This window comes from Lissotriton helveticus, chromosome 9, assembly GCF_964261635.1.
Source record: "Lissotriton helveticus chromosome 9, aLisHel1.1, whole genome shotgun sequence".
Lineage (NCBI taxonomy): Eukaryota > Metazoa > Chordata > Amphibia > Caudata > Salamandridae > Lissotriton > Lissotriton helveticus.
This window is the reverse complement of record NC_136070.1, coordinates 270,857,554-270,874,872: the sequence shown is the minus strand read 5'-3', so window position 1 is coordinate 270,874,872 and position 17,319 is coordinate 270,857,554. Positions and strand designations below refer to the sequence as shown.

The window sequence follows — 17,319 nt, the reverse complement described above, 5'->3', positions numbered from 1 at the left end:
ACCAGAGGGATCCGGCCCCGCCCCGGGCCATGTGAGACGAGTGGCAACGACTGGTGGAACTCTCGCGGCAGTGGTGAGTCGAGCCTGCCTGGTGCTGAGTGCTTCGGGGGCCGGGTCGGGCCCCGGCGGAGGGGCTTTAGAGGCGCCCGGAACCAGTTGAGGCGCTGTGCGCGGGGTCCCCTGGGCTGCCTGGACATTATTCATCGTCGGCCCCTGAGGGGTGCTTCTGCATGTGGCCCTGCGGATAATAGACCCTGCGGGACTGAAAGAGGGACTCTGTAGCGTTGTGTGCGGGCCCCGGGGCTAGCTATCTGCACTGGACAACGATTGCGTCATTTCCCATTGCTTAGAACGCTGTGAAATGACGCGGGGTGGAGCCGGGGGGGGGGGGGGCCAGAGCAAGCAGGGGCCGATGGACAAGTTCACCGATGTGGCGGGCCCTGGGGGAACCCAGGCGCCCGACAACGCAGCGCTGCTGGCGGCAATCACGCAGTCGAGGGACATGCTGGACGCCAAAATAGGTGCGGTAGGGGCGGATGTCACCCTTCTCCGCCAAGACCTGCGGAATGCAGAGGAGCGCATCACTGGTGCAGAGGCTCGTATCTCAGAAGTTGAAGATGTTTCCATCCTAAAGAAAAAAGTCGCGGCCATGGAAAAGATACAGAAGGGTCTGGCCATGAGGGTCGAGGATGCCGAAGGGTGCGCCCGACGGAACAACCTCCGTTTTGTTGGCTTTCCGGAGGGTTGCAAGGGGGACAGGGTGGAGAGCTTCCTGGCCCAATGGTTAGAGGGCTGGATCCCGGCAGATACATTATCTCGCTGTTTTGTGGTGGAGAGGGCCCATCGGGCGCTCGTACAGAAATCCCCAGTGGGAGCGCGCCCACGGCCGATCATAGCCAGGTTTTTTAACTACTCTGATAGAGATACCATCCTGTGGCAAGCGAGACTCAAGGGCACGCTCACGCACGACAACGAGAATATCCTAATCTTTCCAGACTACACAAGGTTAGTGCAGCAGCAGCGCCAGTCGTTTCTTGCGGCCAAGGCCCGCCTCCGTGGCCTCAAGATCCAGTACGCGCTGCTCTACCCAGCGCGATTGCGGGTGATATACAAGTCCCGCACCTTGTTCTTCGATACGCCGGAGGAGGTCTTCCACTGGACGGATGAAACTGTGAAGGTTCGGGTCAACGCGGCCAGAGACGGGGAATCAGACTCGTCGTCCAGTGGGATCGCCCGGGAGGGCCTCAGAAGCCAGCGTCGGCACCGCAGAGGATCGCGCTCGAACAGGGGCTCGCGCTTGGGCACAGTCGCCCGCCGGGAAAGCCCCACTCAGGAACAGCAAATTGATGGATCTTGATTGCTGTGGGACTTGAAACATGACTCCATGCATATAGTGGGCGTAGATGCTCAGGTGCACTGTTGCCTTAGGCTGGGAGCCCATCCCGGTTCGAATGGATGGGTGGGAGTGACAGCCTAGTTCCCATGGGCTGGCACAAGGGGATCCATTGGAGGACGTGGTTCAGGATCTCCCGTTGGGGACCAGGCCGCGATCCGACCGCGGCAGGTGCTTCCATGTTTGGGAGGCACGGGGAGGATGGGGGGGATTGGGGGGGGGGGGGGGGGGGGGAGTGCTTGCGTATGCTTTGCTGCTCATTAATTGCCATGTACCGCACCAGATGTGTCTTGGGGACACTCGTCCTACATATGATGTATCACTCAAATGTCTGCTGTCGGGGAGGGAGGGCGGGTAGGCCCTGGCTCACTGCGAGTCTTGAGTTGGAATGTACGGGGAATGCTGGACAAGGTTAAACGGGGGCGATCTTTCAGTGCGTCAAAAGAATGGGAGTAGACCTACTGTTGCTGCAGGAAACCCATCTGCTAGGCACAAAGGCGCTATGTCTCCAGTGCTCAGGCTTCGCACATGCATATCACGCGGGCTTTACGAGGGGCTCCAGGGGAGTGGCGGTCCTTATACACCGGAGAGTGCCATATGTACACAAACGCATCTGGACGGATACACAGGGCAGGTACCTCTTTGTGCAGGGTGAAATTGGTGGAGATAGCGTGATTCTTGATAGTGTATATGCCCCACCGCCGCTACAGTGGTCCTTGGTGGAGAGGCTCTTGTCCCTTTGGAGTGCCATGCCCGATGCCCTGTCCATTGTAGGGGGGGATTGGAATGATGTGTTAGATAGGAGCTGCGTTAGGTGGCGGAGTGCGGCAGCGACCCATGTCCCGGAGGGGGAGGGACCCACCACTAGGCTGCATGCATTGACCACAGGCCTTGACTGGAAAGACACCTGGAGGTATAAACATGGGGCGCGTAGAGACTACACGTATTTCTCCGCGGCGCGTGATTCCTTCTCCAGATTAGACTACATTTTCATCCCGAGGGTGCTGGCCCACAAAGTGCTATCGGCGGAGATTCTGCCGCGGGCGCTTTCGGACCATTCGGCGGTAGCCATCACACTTAATGTAAGCCCGGCCAGGCAGCCGATTCGGTGGCGGATGTCGGCCTGGCACTCGACGCAGGATGAGTATAGGGCGCACATGACTATCGAGATAGACCGGTACCTGGCCACGAATTTGGGCTCGGTGGACTCCCTGACTGTCCTCTGGGAGGCCATGAAGCCGACTATGTGAGGCGTGGATATATCCTGGTGCGCTGCGGCCCGGAGGGAGAAATGTAATGATTTAGTGCGGCGCGAGGCGGAGCTGGAGGCGTTGGAACGGAGGGGTCGGGAGGAAGATGGCGGCCCCGCCATACGACAACTGGCTCTGGCGCAACAGCAATATGCCACAGTCCTTATGGACGAGGCGAGGCAGGCCTGGGTGGCCACCCGCAGCCGGATCTATCAGTGGGGCGACAAATCGTGTAAGATGCTACACCGCCTATGTCAGGGCATCATGCATGCTCAGCCCTTGCCCCGGATTGAGACCCCTGAGGGGGAACCCATACTCGAACCCGCTGCAATAGCGGAAAGCTTTGCCGAGTACTACGAGGGGCTGTACGCACCCCGGGAGTGCCTTGAGGCTGAGACGGTCCAGCGCTTCATAGATGATCTCCCCCCGAGAGCCGTTTCGGACGAGGTGCGGGAACTCTTAGACCGGCCCCTGACGGATAAGGAGCTGGGTGAGGCCTTGGGTGAATTAAATCCGGGTAAGGCGCCGAGCCCCAACGGATTTCCAAGCAAATTTTTCCGCCGATTTTTGGTCCAGCTGGGCCCACACTTCCGGCCGGTGCTGGAGGAGGCGTGCGGGAGTGGGGCGCTCCCACTGAACTGGCGACACGCTGAGGTTGTGGTTTTTCTGAAGCCTGGACGACCCCCGGAGAGCCACACGTCCTACCGCCCCATCTCCTTACTGAACACGGAGGCGAAGATCCTTGCGAAAGGCTTGGCCATTAGGCTCAAGCCATATATTACGGACCTGGTCCATCCAGATCAGGCGGGATACATGCCGCGGAGGGCTACTCGGCACAACATTAGATGGGCCCAGGTCGCGATATCTGCCTGGAGGTTCCTTGGGGAGCCGGCTGCGCTGTTCCTGGCGGACATGGACAGGGCCTTTGACTCCCTGAGTTGGACTTATCTGTTCGCCCTGTTGCGGCGCCTTAATCTTGGTCCGAGATTCCTGATGTATGTCCAACTACTATACACCGACCTTACGGCATCGGTGCGCGTTGGAGGGGTGGTCTCCCGATCGTTTCCGGTTCAGCGGGGGACACGGCAGGGCTGTCCCCTCTCCCCGTATCTCTTTGCGCTCGCTATGGAGCCTCTTGCGGCGTGGGTGCGCATCGACGCTCAACTTGAAGGGTTTCGGTGGTCTACAGATAGAATTGCGTTATACGCAGATGATGTGGTGTTCTTTCTTACTGACTTGGCCCACTCTGGGCCACGACTTTTGCGCATACTACAAATTTTTGGCGAAACCTCGGGCCTATACATGAACCCAGGCAAGTCCACGCTCTGGATGCTGGGCGGCGGGCCTCCAGCTGGCGACGGATGGGGTGAAATATCTAGAAGTCTACCTATCTGAAGACGCGGCGGTATCCCGCGATCGCAACCTTGCCCCGGTGTGGGAACGCACACGTGAAGACTTAAAGGTATGGACTAGGATGCCGCTGTCTATACTGGGCAGATCTGCCATTTTTAAGATGGTGGCGCTGCCACGCCTAGTGTACCAACTACAAAATCACCCACACGTGATCTCGCCCCGCTGGTTCTGACAGCTGATTTCGGCACTGAGTGGGTTTCGGTGCATAGGGGGCATTGCGTGCGTGGCCCTGAAGACATTCTTCTTATCCACATACGCCTGGGGGATTGGCCACATCAGATGTACTCTCATACTACCAGGCGGCACACCTCTTGGTGCTGAATGACTGGTGGTATGGGGACAGGGGTGACCCGGCCTACGCTGTGGAGAGGACATTGATGGGCTCTGCATCTATACACACACTGCTGCACTTGGCGCCACTTCGGAAATCTCTTCCCGCGACCACGCAAGTGATCTTTCACGTGTGGAGGCAATCACTGCGTAGAATGGGGTGGTGGAATGTGCTTACCCAGGAGACCCCCCTCTGGCGCAATGGTCGGCTGCCCCAGTTGAATGCACTGATGGGCTTTCAGGGATGGGATGCAATAGGTATTTCTACCCTTTGTGATGTTATGTCGGGGTGCGATCTCAAATCATTTGCGAATTTACAGGAGGAATTCGGGATGCCCCGCACCCAGTTCTTCCGATACCTCCAGTTTCATCACTCATTAACACCCTATCTGGAGGGCCTAGAGCAGCTCCCCGAGTTTAGCCCTCTAGAAGCCAAAATATTTATGGGAGAATTGCCGGACAAGAAATTGTCGTGCATATACCAGACCCTGGTGCGCCACTGCTCATCGGACCTACTTGGCCTTAGGACTGCTTGGGAACAGGACGTTGGTAAATTAGACGAGGAAGACTGGGTTGAGGCCCTAGAGAGTCCCAGGGGGGTGGCGATCTCCACTCTCCTGCGCCTGATTCAGTTCCGCTACTTGCACCGCACATACAATACCCGGCAGCATTTGTGGAGGGCGGGTATGGTTGCGTCTCCCGAGTGTCTCCGCTGTGGTTCGGGATTGGGTAACCCTGCTGCACACGGTCTGGGAATGCTCAGCGCTGCAACGGTTCTGGGATGGGGTACATCGTTGCCTGGCGGAGGTTCTGGCCTGGGAGGTTCAGAGGGACCCTAAGTTAGCTCTACTGCATGTCATGGCTGGGGTTGGGGGCAACCGCTACAAGCGCCACTTATTGTTACTGGGTTTTACGCTGGCGAAGCGTGATATCGCTAGAGAGTGGAAGGCGCCCCGGGCCCCATCACTTGCCGCCTGGAGGAATGGAATGGACTATTGTATGGGTCTGGAACAGCCTGTGTTTGTAGCCAGGGGATGTCCTAGAAAGCACTACAAAATCTGGAAGAGGTGGGGGGACTACAGAGGGCTGGACCTGGACCCGCCACATGAAGAGGCCATCCTTCCGACCCTCTGATACGTTGGACTATGAGATATCACTGTTGGTGCATGATACATATGGCTAGCGATTTGTTTTGGTACTATGATTTCATGGGGCAAGCAGCTACGCAAGTGGGGGGTCTTTTAGGGGGCAGGGGGTTGCTACTTATCATCTTGTTTCTGCTATTCTGAATGGGGGAGTTCTTATGTTCTTACTACACATTGTTGAAGGTGATGCAGATAAATTGATGATGGCAGTAGACTCTGGATGGCAGAGCTTTGCATACTATGTGTTTTAAACAACAAAATCAGTTTAAAAAAAAAAAATATTAACATCTATGTAACTTAAAATAATTCAACAATTTTAGTTGGGATTCTAATAATAAACTAGAATGAAATGGAAAATATATGTATTAGAAATCATACAAGGCTATCTAGTTTAGAGTAATTCATTTCAAAACAATAGAACTGTATTTTGTTTAAATTGGTTAATTGGAAAAATCATAGGGTGTCATTACAGGGTTATTGTTAGCATTAGGAGTACATTAAGGCAAGGTTCAATCAAGGTTTCTTTTATTTAAATCACTTTAAAAATAGGGTTGTGTGTATCCTCATAAGAAATGTTGTAATTTAATTTCATCTAGGGTTAGTGTTAGAATAAGGTAAGATAGTTTAATTAATCAAAATATATACTTTAGTTCTGGTTAGCGCTTGGTTTAATTAAACTTAGTAAAATTATGTTTTAAAAAACGTTTAAGAAAAGGCTAAGAATTCTAGTAAGGTTAGGGAGTTTGAACCAAGTAAAGGTCAACTGAATGTTACGTATATGTGGGTGAACTAAAGGTGGCAAAGTAAAGGACTGGAGAAGTAAAGGCTGTGAGGGTGCAAACCTGCATCTTTATCATGTATTTAAATTGCTGCTATAGTGTTTTATGACCACTTACATGCCATTTGAGAGAGTGGCAGAATCTCACTTCTAAAAGGCATAACTAACATTTAAGAGAGCGGACAGCTGTGTTCACTTGTAGAGTAAGTATGGGCTCTGATGACAGGGTTTAACTCGCATATCCTGTTGATCACAGGTAAGTTTCTCTCTGCGACTTCTGAAAAGTGTACTATACTCTGGTTTTGTTCCAAAGCTGGCTCTTTGGGTTAAAAGTATTGTTCATAAGCGTTGATCTTTTGAACATTAGACTGACGTTCCTGGCCTATTGCAAATCTCATTGTGTCAGCAGGTCCCTGGTTTGGGAAGGAGACTGGAGGTTGGACTTCCTCATGGACTCCAGGAGTCTGGCGGAGAGGCGCACGCCTGCGAAACTCATCCTAACCGTGAGTGGGCAGGTAAGCTTATCTCCCATATGACTCCCAAGCAGAAGCAAGATGGCCGACCGATCCTGCCATTCTGCACCTGCAGAGGGCAGCGCGGTCTACTTGATAACGTGAGTGCACAGATGTTAAGGCCACAACCAGTTGCTTTAATGATAACTGCTTGAAGGTCCTTGCATGAAGTAGGCTCTGCATAGAAGGTTACACAATATCCGGTGAGGAGGAAAATTGTGTTTATTTTACATATGGGTTTTGAGATATCACTTCCTCCTTGCATGATCTGGATGTGGTCTCTCTCTCTTTTTAGGTGGAGTATTCGAGACCTCTCGTGTATATACTTTAGTATATACTAAAATGTGTGTGTACTTGTGAGCTCTGGAGATCAGCCCTAGGACTTGTTTGCTTCCACTTAGGGACCTTTTTATCTGTTCAACTGCCTCTATTTAACTGTCTTGATAGAAATGAACCAGCAGAGGTCAGTAAAATACTAGAATTGCTTTCTGCTTGTTCAACGCCCTATTTAACTGTCTTGAAAGAAAAGGACCAGTAGAGGTCCGTAAAATAACAGAATTGCTTTTTGCTGAGGGAACTTTCTTTTTAAAAAAATTCTGGCACTGCCTCTATTTAACTTTCTTGATCGAAAATGACACGTAGAGGTCAGTAAAATACCAGAATCACTTTAGCATTCTCTAGATTCCAGTCCATAGAAATTGTCTTCCACGAGCACCCGGATACAATAATATTTTTTTCAAATCTAGTATTTTTAGTAATATGACCACCGAAGGCTATGATTTTATATTAATAACAGATCTTTGTACTATACCATTTCCCGCTGAAAGGCAATATTTCTCTCCATGTGTTCATATACCTGGCGTGTCACGCAGTTTGGTGCTTACTTTCCCTCCATATTAACGAACAGTCGATGTTTCAGCACCCAGGCTAATTTGCTGCATAGCTAAATACATACAAGGCCCCAAAGGCGAGACCGATTGCATTACAAATGCCTGTTTAGGATATGTGATGTTTACATCCCTTTCTACCCCCAGTAAATTTCCCTAGGCCTCCAGGTATTACAGGTTTGCCAACTTGTAATTTAAAGCTTAGCACACAGGCAGGTGTCCCCTGAACCCCTCCCATAATTACCTGGAAAAGGTCCCACTTTGGGAATGGGTACCATCTGCCAGAGATGACCAGTACTTTTCCTGGGTTCACCTCATCCTTTTCCCAGAGTCTGCACACACAAGAAATCTAGCAATATTAGCAGTTTTTGTTTAGACTCCAAGCTAGCACAGAACATATACAAGGTTATTGTAGCAAATAACAGTGTTAGAGTGGTGGGACATGATGGGCAGAAGTAAACGGTAGGAAAAGGGGGAACTGGGATTTTTAGTAATTCCCCTTCATTCCAAGTCTCTGCTACTTTGAATTTGTATCTAAAATGTTGCTGTTGTGAGAGGCGGATCCATGATTGCATACCTGGTTGGTACAAGCTGGTCCCCCCCTTGCTCCCAAGACCAGCTTCGTGAGAGCCCACCTGGGTTATCAGCTAGGGTCTATGGTAGAAAGAAAGCCCTGGATCCAAGATGTGCACATTTCCACCTCCCAAAAACACAAAGTGCTATATTTGTATTGTTTAAAAGGATGAACCTGAGAAGGTGCCCCATATGATCAGAGATGCAGGGTGTGAAGAGCAGTATGGACATTCGTATGTTTTATATGTGAATATAAAATACCAATCTGGTAATTCCCTATGCTAAATACTGAAATATGAATATATCTGAGCAAAAGGCACACCATTGTATTATGCAGAAGCTGCACCTTGCTATAAATCGATCAACATAAAGCAATTCACAGCATGAATAGTAAATAGCGTTGGGCCCTTGGACCACAGGCGAAAATGCCCAGTGTACCACCATCTCTACTTTAGGGTACCCACTGCTGACCTTTGCTCTTCTTCAGGATACAGCCAGTTAAACTCAATTTCTCTTTAAGCGCGCGCCCAGAAGACCTCCATCTGTCCTGCAAGGCAAATGATGTCCAGAGGACAGCTGCTTTTGACATCTGTTTCCGCTTGAGAGTCTGTTTCCCTTGCTCTCTGTCTCTCCTTTCTTTTATTTAATCTTTCAGGTGATAAAAGCTGGCGGGTTTAGCAGCAGCACTCCAGCCAGGAAGCGCTCAGGGGCTGATCCGCCACACAGCCCGCTGCTTTCTGAGAGCACCATCCCTCTGGTCCGCCCAGAGATGCCCTTAGACGTAAGCAAACCTGTTGCGCATCCTGGATTCTTTTCTATGTCCTTTTTTAAATTTCGGGCAAACATTTTGTATTTTTGTGTTATTTCCTAAAAAATTGAAATAAGGTTTGCCAAGTACAAGTTAATTTAAGGGGTGAGGAGTAGGTGCAAGAGGGAAGGCCTTCTTACATTTCTTAAATGTATTGTTCAGATGTTGCTAGATGATAGTTGCTGCATCTCCTCTCCTTTTGATGTACATCCTGGACATTCCAGCCTCAGTAATGCAAACCCATTCATTTATTTCTCTTAAAGCATGAGCATCATGCTGCCGACATTTCGGATCGCTGTACGGAGGATATAATGAAGGATCACGTAAGTGCAGCTTTTGTTGCAATATATAGGATGTATGGCGGAATCTCTTCTGTTGGATCTTCAGTAAGGCCTGTTGGGTTGGGTACAGACAGTCTGCAGTCTGGGTAGAGGTTGTTTAGTATAGTTGGCCTGAAATAAGTGGAGTGTGCTCAGTTGTGTTTGGCTAATACGCAGGAACTAAAGACTTTGCAATTTATCATGGTAGGGTTATCAATAATTACTGAAGGATTTACCTTGGAGTATGGCTGGCCCTAACAAAGTTCTTAACATGTTTGTACTTCAGCATGGTTGGGAGTAAGGAAGTAACTAAGAGGTTGCTCTCAAGTATAAACATTTTATTTTACTCTTGTGTCTAGTTGTCTGTTACAAAGTTAATGAAGAATTTGTTCATGAGTATGGTCAGGTCTCTAAGTCACAGACTATACATTTTCTATTGCATATGTTTGGTGGTTAGGATGTCAATGGTAAATTATTTTTATAGAGGGGTGGTGTTTTTCCTGTGTACATATCAGCTACACAGGCATTTATAGATTCTTCTCTGGTGCTAAAAATACAGAAAGTGAACTTGACAACTGTGCTTAGAAACACATGCCCCACACTATTGTGCCTTTTTCTGTGACAGGTCCAACATCAGATTTCGAACGTCTCTGAGCGGATGCCTAAAGCTGTGATCATGGAAACTTCTCCACTGCCTGCAAAAAGGCTCGCACTTTCCATTGTGGACATTGAAGCAGACATCTGTAAGAGGGTGGAGGAAGCCACAAAGACCAGGGAACGTAGACATTCTGTACCCCCACACCGGGGCCCCAGGAAGCTACAGTTTGGGGTACGACGACCTCCAGGACCACAGCTGGCATCAGGTAATCAAACAAAAAGGACTCTTGAGTGAGAAATGCGCTAATTGTGGATGAGGCAAATTCACAATGCCACTAGGTTGCCATGTCAATGTATGCAGTTCAGAAGGTTTCACAATAGTGTAGGGAGGAGATTCAAATAATTAGCCTTGGCTGGGCAAAGGTTGTGAGAAGAACCCTCCAGAAAGTAGCAGTGTGCCTTGATGTGAGATTCTCCCAGCACTCATTGGTGGCCGATTTTACAATTTGAATGCTTAGGGAACAAGGTCAGGCTTCCTCGTAGGCCCAGGACCTTGACCATATGTTATTGAAAAAATCAGTCCAGTGGTTAAAGAACTCATGGGAAAATGAAGCCTGGTTTCCGTATTTGGACATATTGCCCAACAAAGGGTTAAGAAATTAAGTCTTAAGGACCCGAGTTGGGATTAATCCTTGGAAGATTGACGGAAAAATAAAGTCTGTACTGATTGTCCCAGATGGTATATGTAACTGTGGGCTAGGTCTAAGAAATTACATGTTGCACATATTGCTTGATTGTACATTTGTCCTTGCTACACGGAAACAGTTTTTACGTCCAATATTTTTATCATATAAGATAAATTCACGTGCCTAAGCGGTTTGCTTACTTACAGATATGCCCTCGTTGGAAATTGCAATAGGATTGGGAAAATTCCAGAAGGCGATAAAAGAACTTGTAGGGGAAAAAACTGTTGAAGGGGCAATGACTTTTAATTTTTTAATTCTTTATAGGACTCCCATAAAATGTGAATTTTTCTTCTTTTAGAAACTCAGTGTTCTGTAAACTGTGTTTAATGAATTGTAGGTCCTAAGGGTGTTACCTTCTTTTAATATGTACTGTATTTTAAATATTTATTATGTAGTAGAAATTAGATTGTTTACACTATTTGTTCTTGTTTGCGTTTTGTACTGTTTAAAAGGCTGTGGTCTAAATAAACAAGGTTTCTCTCTCTCAATGTATGCAGTCTTGTGTTCACCTTGGCTATGTGCATTAGTAGTTTTTTACAGCCATCTGTTTACCTTGGTGCTTCTGTGTTTGCAGTCTGTCCAAGTCCCCGGTGGGGTCACGCCCTCTGCCTGAGCGACCCAGACACAGCCATCTTGGTAGGCGGAGAAGGTCCTAATCAGCAGCCCTGTGCAGATTCTCTCTGGAAACTGGAGATTGGTAAACCTTGTAGAATAGAACTTGTTTCTCTAATCAGATTTCATTTGAATTATTAATAATAGGAACTTGGGCCTCTTTCACAAACTACTTTATATTCACAGCCAATGCAGCTGGATTTTACAGTGAATGCAAAGTAAATATTCACAATGACCAGAAAGTGAATGACCATTGGTAATGGTTACTACAAACTTGGATGCGTGTACTGCACACCCTTGCAAGGTACAAGGGAAAGGGCTGGCCAAGAAGCATTCGCACCCCCACGCCCTTGCCATTTCCAATAGTAGGCACATATGCTTTGGGATCATTTTGGAAAGATTAGCGCTTTCTGAAGATAAATGGTAAATGATTCAAATTTCTAAATTGTAAGCTATCAGAATTGACACCTTACACTCTGCTTGTGTAGGCTGCAGACATCGGGAGCTGCGGAGCGTGGTCCTGCCGACTGCATGAACTCCCCAATGTTGCATTCTCAATATGCCACAGTGTTTGGCCTGCTCTGTTCATGCTGAATTGTGGACTTCTATTATGTACAAGAGCTGTGCTTGCCAACTGATCTTTCCTTGTAAGTGTAAAGACATCCATATGGATACTCACATAAAGGGGCTGGTTCAGCCATCCAAAGTAATTGGGATACACACTTTGCGATTTAGATTGACTCTGCGGTCTCCTTAGTGGTTAAGCATGACTAACTTCAGACTAACTTCATCCAACACATCAGAAGGAAGGGAAACGGGCAAGAAAGAAAGAAAATTGAGGAATGAAACTCTGAGCCCTACTTAAGTAGAATGCATGTGGTGGTGGGCTACTGCATGGGAGAGAATTAGGCCAAAATGGTCATATAAAAATATTAGGACAATTCTGCTTTAATCGTCTAGGAAAACATATACACTAGTAACTGTTATGAAACTGACATGGGGACAATGTTCTGACAGAATACAGATGATAGTTCACCCCTCTCCTATCTGAAGTGAGAGAAGATGATCAAAAGGAGTACCCTGCAGCTACCATCCTCTCTGGGGGGGGGATAGGGAGATAGCAGGAAACACTGGAGATGGTCCCTCTGGCTCTATCTTAATTCAGTTCTCCTCAATCATCCAATAAATCCTCCTCCAAGCTTGTATTGGATATTGGCTCATATTTCTTTTGTAATAAAAAGGAATAAACATATTTAGGTATTCTTCATATCGAGCATGATGGGAACTACACTTTGTTTACCTGATCCTCCAGTGAAGGGGCTGTGGATGGCCTGGAGAGTTCCAAAAACCCTCCACAGGCTCAGCAGCACCAGCCGTGACACATGCAGAATGTCATTAGATGAAGCAATTGTGAATGAGGCAAATTCCTTCAAGCAGCGGATAACATGAGGAAGAGGGAAGAGCTGTAAGAAGAGTGGAGTCATTCTGTTTTCCTGACTAGTCTGACTGGGATCCTGCTAATCAGGACCCCAGTCTCTGTGCTTCTTCCCTAACTTGGACATGGTGAGTACTTTGGTACACTCCAGATTGGCTACTGGTGTATCCTTGTAAGTCCCCAGTAACTGGTGTATGATACTAAGGTACTCGGGGCATAAGCACACCAGGGGTCTCCCATGGGGTGCAGCATGAATTATGCCACCCATGAGAGACTACTCAAATTGTGACTACAGGCCTGCCATTGTGTAAGCTGGTGCTAGCACCACTTACGGCAGAGCTAGGTTTCCCTATATCTGAGGTCACTGCACTTAAAACTTATAAGTCACCCCTAAGGTAGGCCTTTCAACCAGGAAGGCAGAGGGCTGGGTCCTAAGTGTTAGGGTGTCCCTGCATGAGCCAGGCACCCCTGCAACCCTCGAAATCCATTCTTCTGGATTAGAAGTGCAACCGCCGTTATGACATATAGAGTGGCCATGTATCATCGCAACTGGACAAAGGACATGGGAGTATCCTCTCCTCTGTCCAATCCCTCCTCTGGAAGGGACCCCTGAATCGTCCCAACCCTTTCCTTAGGGTATTTAAGGGCTTACATGTGGGTGGGTCCCTAGATTCGTCATGGGATAAGATTCAGATCACCTACCACTTCAGCTTTGACCATCTGGACACTCTGGACTTTGCTTTGGGAACCAAAACTGTGCCATGAAAGATTCCTGCTGCTCCTGGTCTTGTCGTCCTGCTTGTCTTCTGCAACCTCTGTGCCTGTGCTCCATACACATTCTTCACTAGGCTTATGGACATCCAAGACACCCGAAGGAATCTCCCTTGGAGTGAAGGAGTCACCCCCTGCGTCTGCAGGCACCGCAACACAGCTGACCGGTCTGCTTATCCTGGGCTTCCACGGACTCCGAAAGCTCAGCATTACAGGTGGTGGTTCTGCAACTCCCTCGAAGCCTGCACTGCCTTCATACCGAGTTTGAGGCCAGTATCCCTAGTCGGAAACACAGAAACTGATCCCCTGTGCACTGTGTCAACTTGCTATTGTTTCCTCCAGAGATCTGAGATCTCCAACCTCCAGCAACTCCTGCAGCCAAGATATTCACCCTCACCCCTTCCTCCGCACCGTGAGCCTTCTTCATTGGTGAGCGGCTCGAGGTCCTCTTGTGACTCCTGTGCTTTCAGCCCGTGAGTCTTCTTTTGCTTCAGTAGGCTCCCCTGCTTGCTCGGGGCCTGCTCAGACTTACCTGGACCTGGTGAGTCACTTGGACCTTGCTGGTCCCGACACTGCACCTTTTTCATCAACTACATTGTTTGCCGCTGCTAAGGCTTGTTGGTGCCCCTGCTGGGCACTGACTCCTTGGCCCCCGACAGCCGATGTGGGATAGCTCATGAACAGCTCCTGGTCTTCTACAGTATCGCCTGGTCCTCTACAGTATAGCCAGGTCTGCACAGCTGCACCTTCAAGGGCACCGTCAACCTCTCCTGAAACTCAGACATCGGTGGGCATTCGTCCTCCGTGCCTCCTGGTCACTCCTGAGTATCTTATACTTTGTCCCCGCAGCTTGCAGGTACCGCTCATCTTGAATCCAACTTTGGGTTCCATTAGACTCCTTCGTCGGCTTCTCCTGTGGCATCTTTCCTGAAGTCCTCCATTTTGGTCTACGGCGGTTTCCGACATCGTTTGGCACCTAGGCACCCAGCTTCACTGGTGTAGGTATCCTGGTTCCTGGTGTATCCATGGGTGGGTTGACTCTCCAACCTTCCATCTTTAACAGGGTTTCTACAGGGTCCACTGGCAAGGGTCCTTCTTTTAAATTGCAACGCGACTTACTTATTGACTAACATTGAGCATGCAGTTGTGTTCCCACTCTGCACAAGTCCTCCGTGGGGTTCCACTCACCTTGGATGGTTCCTTGGGTCCCCGGCTCTTCGACGTCTTCTGGGTCCATTCTTGACTTAAGTCGTGGATCACATTTCACTATTTTAATATATGATTTGGTCTTCCTCAGTAGACCACTGTGTATTTGTGCTACTTATGTGCCCGATTTCATAAGTATTGTGTGTATTGTGTTTCTATGTCCAGGTAGAAGATAGTACAAATGTGTTAGTGAGTGTTTGTAATAGAATATATATTTTTATAACTACACTGATTTTTTCACTTCACCTATACCATAGCATTAAGTACTAGTAAAAAATGCTGCTTTAAACTCCTTCTGGACCAAGCTCAAAGGCTGCTCTCTACAGTTACCAATTAGAGAGCTTTCTAAAGTTGTCTAAGTCCACAGAAATCACCATAAGAGTTGTCCGGACTAGTGCAGGGTGCTACACTTATATAAGTAAGCACCATATACTAAGCAGCCTCTCACAGTAAACAATTGAGCGAGGGAAATTCCAAACATTGAACAAACTAACTCCTATTGGAAGCCCTGCAATGAAAGTTGTAAGACAATATCTTCTGGTATGTTGATTCTAATTGACCTAACTCTTGAGCGCTGACAAAACTTATCCTGTGCTCTTTTTGGTCTCCCACCTGTTTCTGACCTAACAGGCCCTCCTCCACAAGCCTGGCCACCAGCTCCTCTATTCCTTGATTTCTTGTCTTTGTCCTACCTTCACTTTCCTTTTAAAAAAAAGTATTCTGTAACCTCACACCCTTTTGCCACAAGTTCTGGCAATACTCCCTCTCCACCATAAAATCCATCTCTCCCCTTAACCCAGTTGCTGTATTATTGTTATGCTCTTCATGAAAGGCATTTACGAACCACGAAGAGTGTAAAAAAAGAAGCAGGTTCCCTTAGATCATTTGGTGGCATTGTACCCATTACATGATATAAGGTATTGCAGGTACCCTATTCCATAGTTAGTCAAGAAATGCCTCTACCAAAAATTCAAGATGTTCCTGAACCTGCTTGCTGAAGGAGGTTTGACCCTTTGGAATCTTTGGGCAGGCTTGATCTTGGATAAATGAATGGGTACCTTCCATTTGTCAGGACAATGGCATTCTACAGCTGCAGAGCCACTAACTTCTAAATAGGGAAGGGATCTAAAAATCGAAGACTAAATTTGTTATGCAACCCAGGGATGATCAAAAAGTCAGTGGTTAGCCTTACCCTATCTGCTTTTAGACCTAGCCTAAGACAGAACATGTGCCGTCTCTTGCAAGACGGCTTGTGCGAGTTTGTGTTTTAAACAAAAAAAATCTTTATTGCAGTGAAAATATTTCAATACATGGTATGAAGAGCACAGTAGCAAGTGTTACCATCAAGCAGATATGCGGCAATCCTTCTATGAAACATAAAACGGGGTCATACGAATGACCACATGTCCAGGCTGTCAACTGATGCCCATGAACTTCTCTAACATATTGCGCTTTATTGACACAATTCTGTTATGGACGGTATTTGAGGTGCCCCTCACAATTAGTGAAGAGAGGAACAAACCAAATCCATATCCATGAACTAGGGGCCGAAGGTGGTGCAACATTTCCAGTGGTAGATGGTAGGATGGAAGTGGGGGGGCCGTGGAGTGCAATAGAATAAGGGAAAGGAATCTGAATGAATGAGCACGCTACATTATGCACATATATGTCTGTACTCGTAACCTTATGAGGTGCAGCTGCTGAGACAACTGGGCAGGCAGAGTGCGTTTTCCTTTAGTCTTCTAGGGGCAGGACCAGAGCATATAAAGCATGTTGGCACCAAGCAATTTCCAGCGCAGGCAGCAGGAGTTTGCACCAAGTAAATACTCATTTAGTTGAGCAGGAGTGAGGTAAGCGCTATGAAGAAGGGAAATCGAATAAGCATGAACCTGGCGTTCCTAGTCACTGTAGCAGGATACGCTAAAATTCAAGTCTCTTCTTATCCGTGAGGGCTCTGCCAAGGCCTCCCTCCCATTTAGTCTTCAAACCAGTCGGCCACCCAGATATGCTCACCAAGACACTTTTTTTTTTTTTAAATCTCTTTATTAGCATCAGATTGGTCCGTGCAAGCATACAAATACACAAGAAATTGTCGACAATAAAAACGTTAATGATCGTTATACAAAAGAAGTACATGGATGACTAGACCAATGACATTACAGGTAGTGTAGCACATTCTAGATTCTTATTTTCACTTTTCCATACCTGAAGGAAAATTGCACACGCGGTATAAAGAGATACAACTTTTCACAAACAAAACGAAAACAAGTGAGCCTTCATGACAGACAGAGCGGCAAGCAATACACCTAGTGACTAGTAAGATGGCATAACCAGAGGCATAGGCAGACGAGGGTAATTAAAACGACAAGCGTAAGGACTAGGGCGAAGCAACCACCCCATCCGGGGCAAGGCGAGCAAGGGAACTGAAGAGGGAGACGCCCCGGCCCCAATCAGCACACAGTCCAAAATCAGCAGCTCACTCATAACCCACTCCAGTAGTGTGTGGACGTTAAGCCCTGCAGACCCCGATAGGCAGCGCACTG

General features: G+C 48.1%; 1 protein-coding gene across 9 annotated transcripts in view; it reads left to right on the top strand.

Annotated features, from left to right (window-relative positions):
* The window catches only part of LOC144782717 (uncharacterized), a 163,076-nt gene that overhangs the window by 48,121 nt on the left and 97,636 nt on the right, over positions 1-17,319 (top strand). For 7 of the 9 annotated variants that reach the window (XM_078662039.1, XM_078662040.1, XM_078662044.1 and 4 more), the window contains 5 exons: positions 6,716-6,824; positions 8,937-9,062; positions 9,353-9,412; positions 10,035-10,272; positions 11,327-11,449. In XM_078662039.1, the coding sequence (XP_078518165.1) occupies positions 6,716-6,824; positions 8,937-9,062; positions 9,353-9,412; positions 10,035-10,272; positions 11,327-11,449 (656 nt within the window). The remainder of the gene's footprint in view (positions 1-6,715; positions 6,825-8,936; positions 9,063-9,352; positions 9,413-10,034; positions 10,273-11,326; positions 11,450-17,319) is intronic. The other 2 variants (XM_078662046.1, XM_078662041.1) reach the window with 1 other exon arrangement.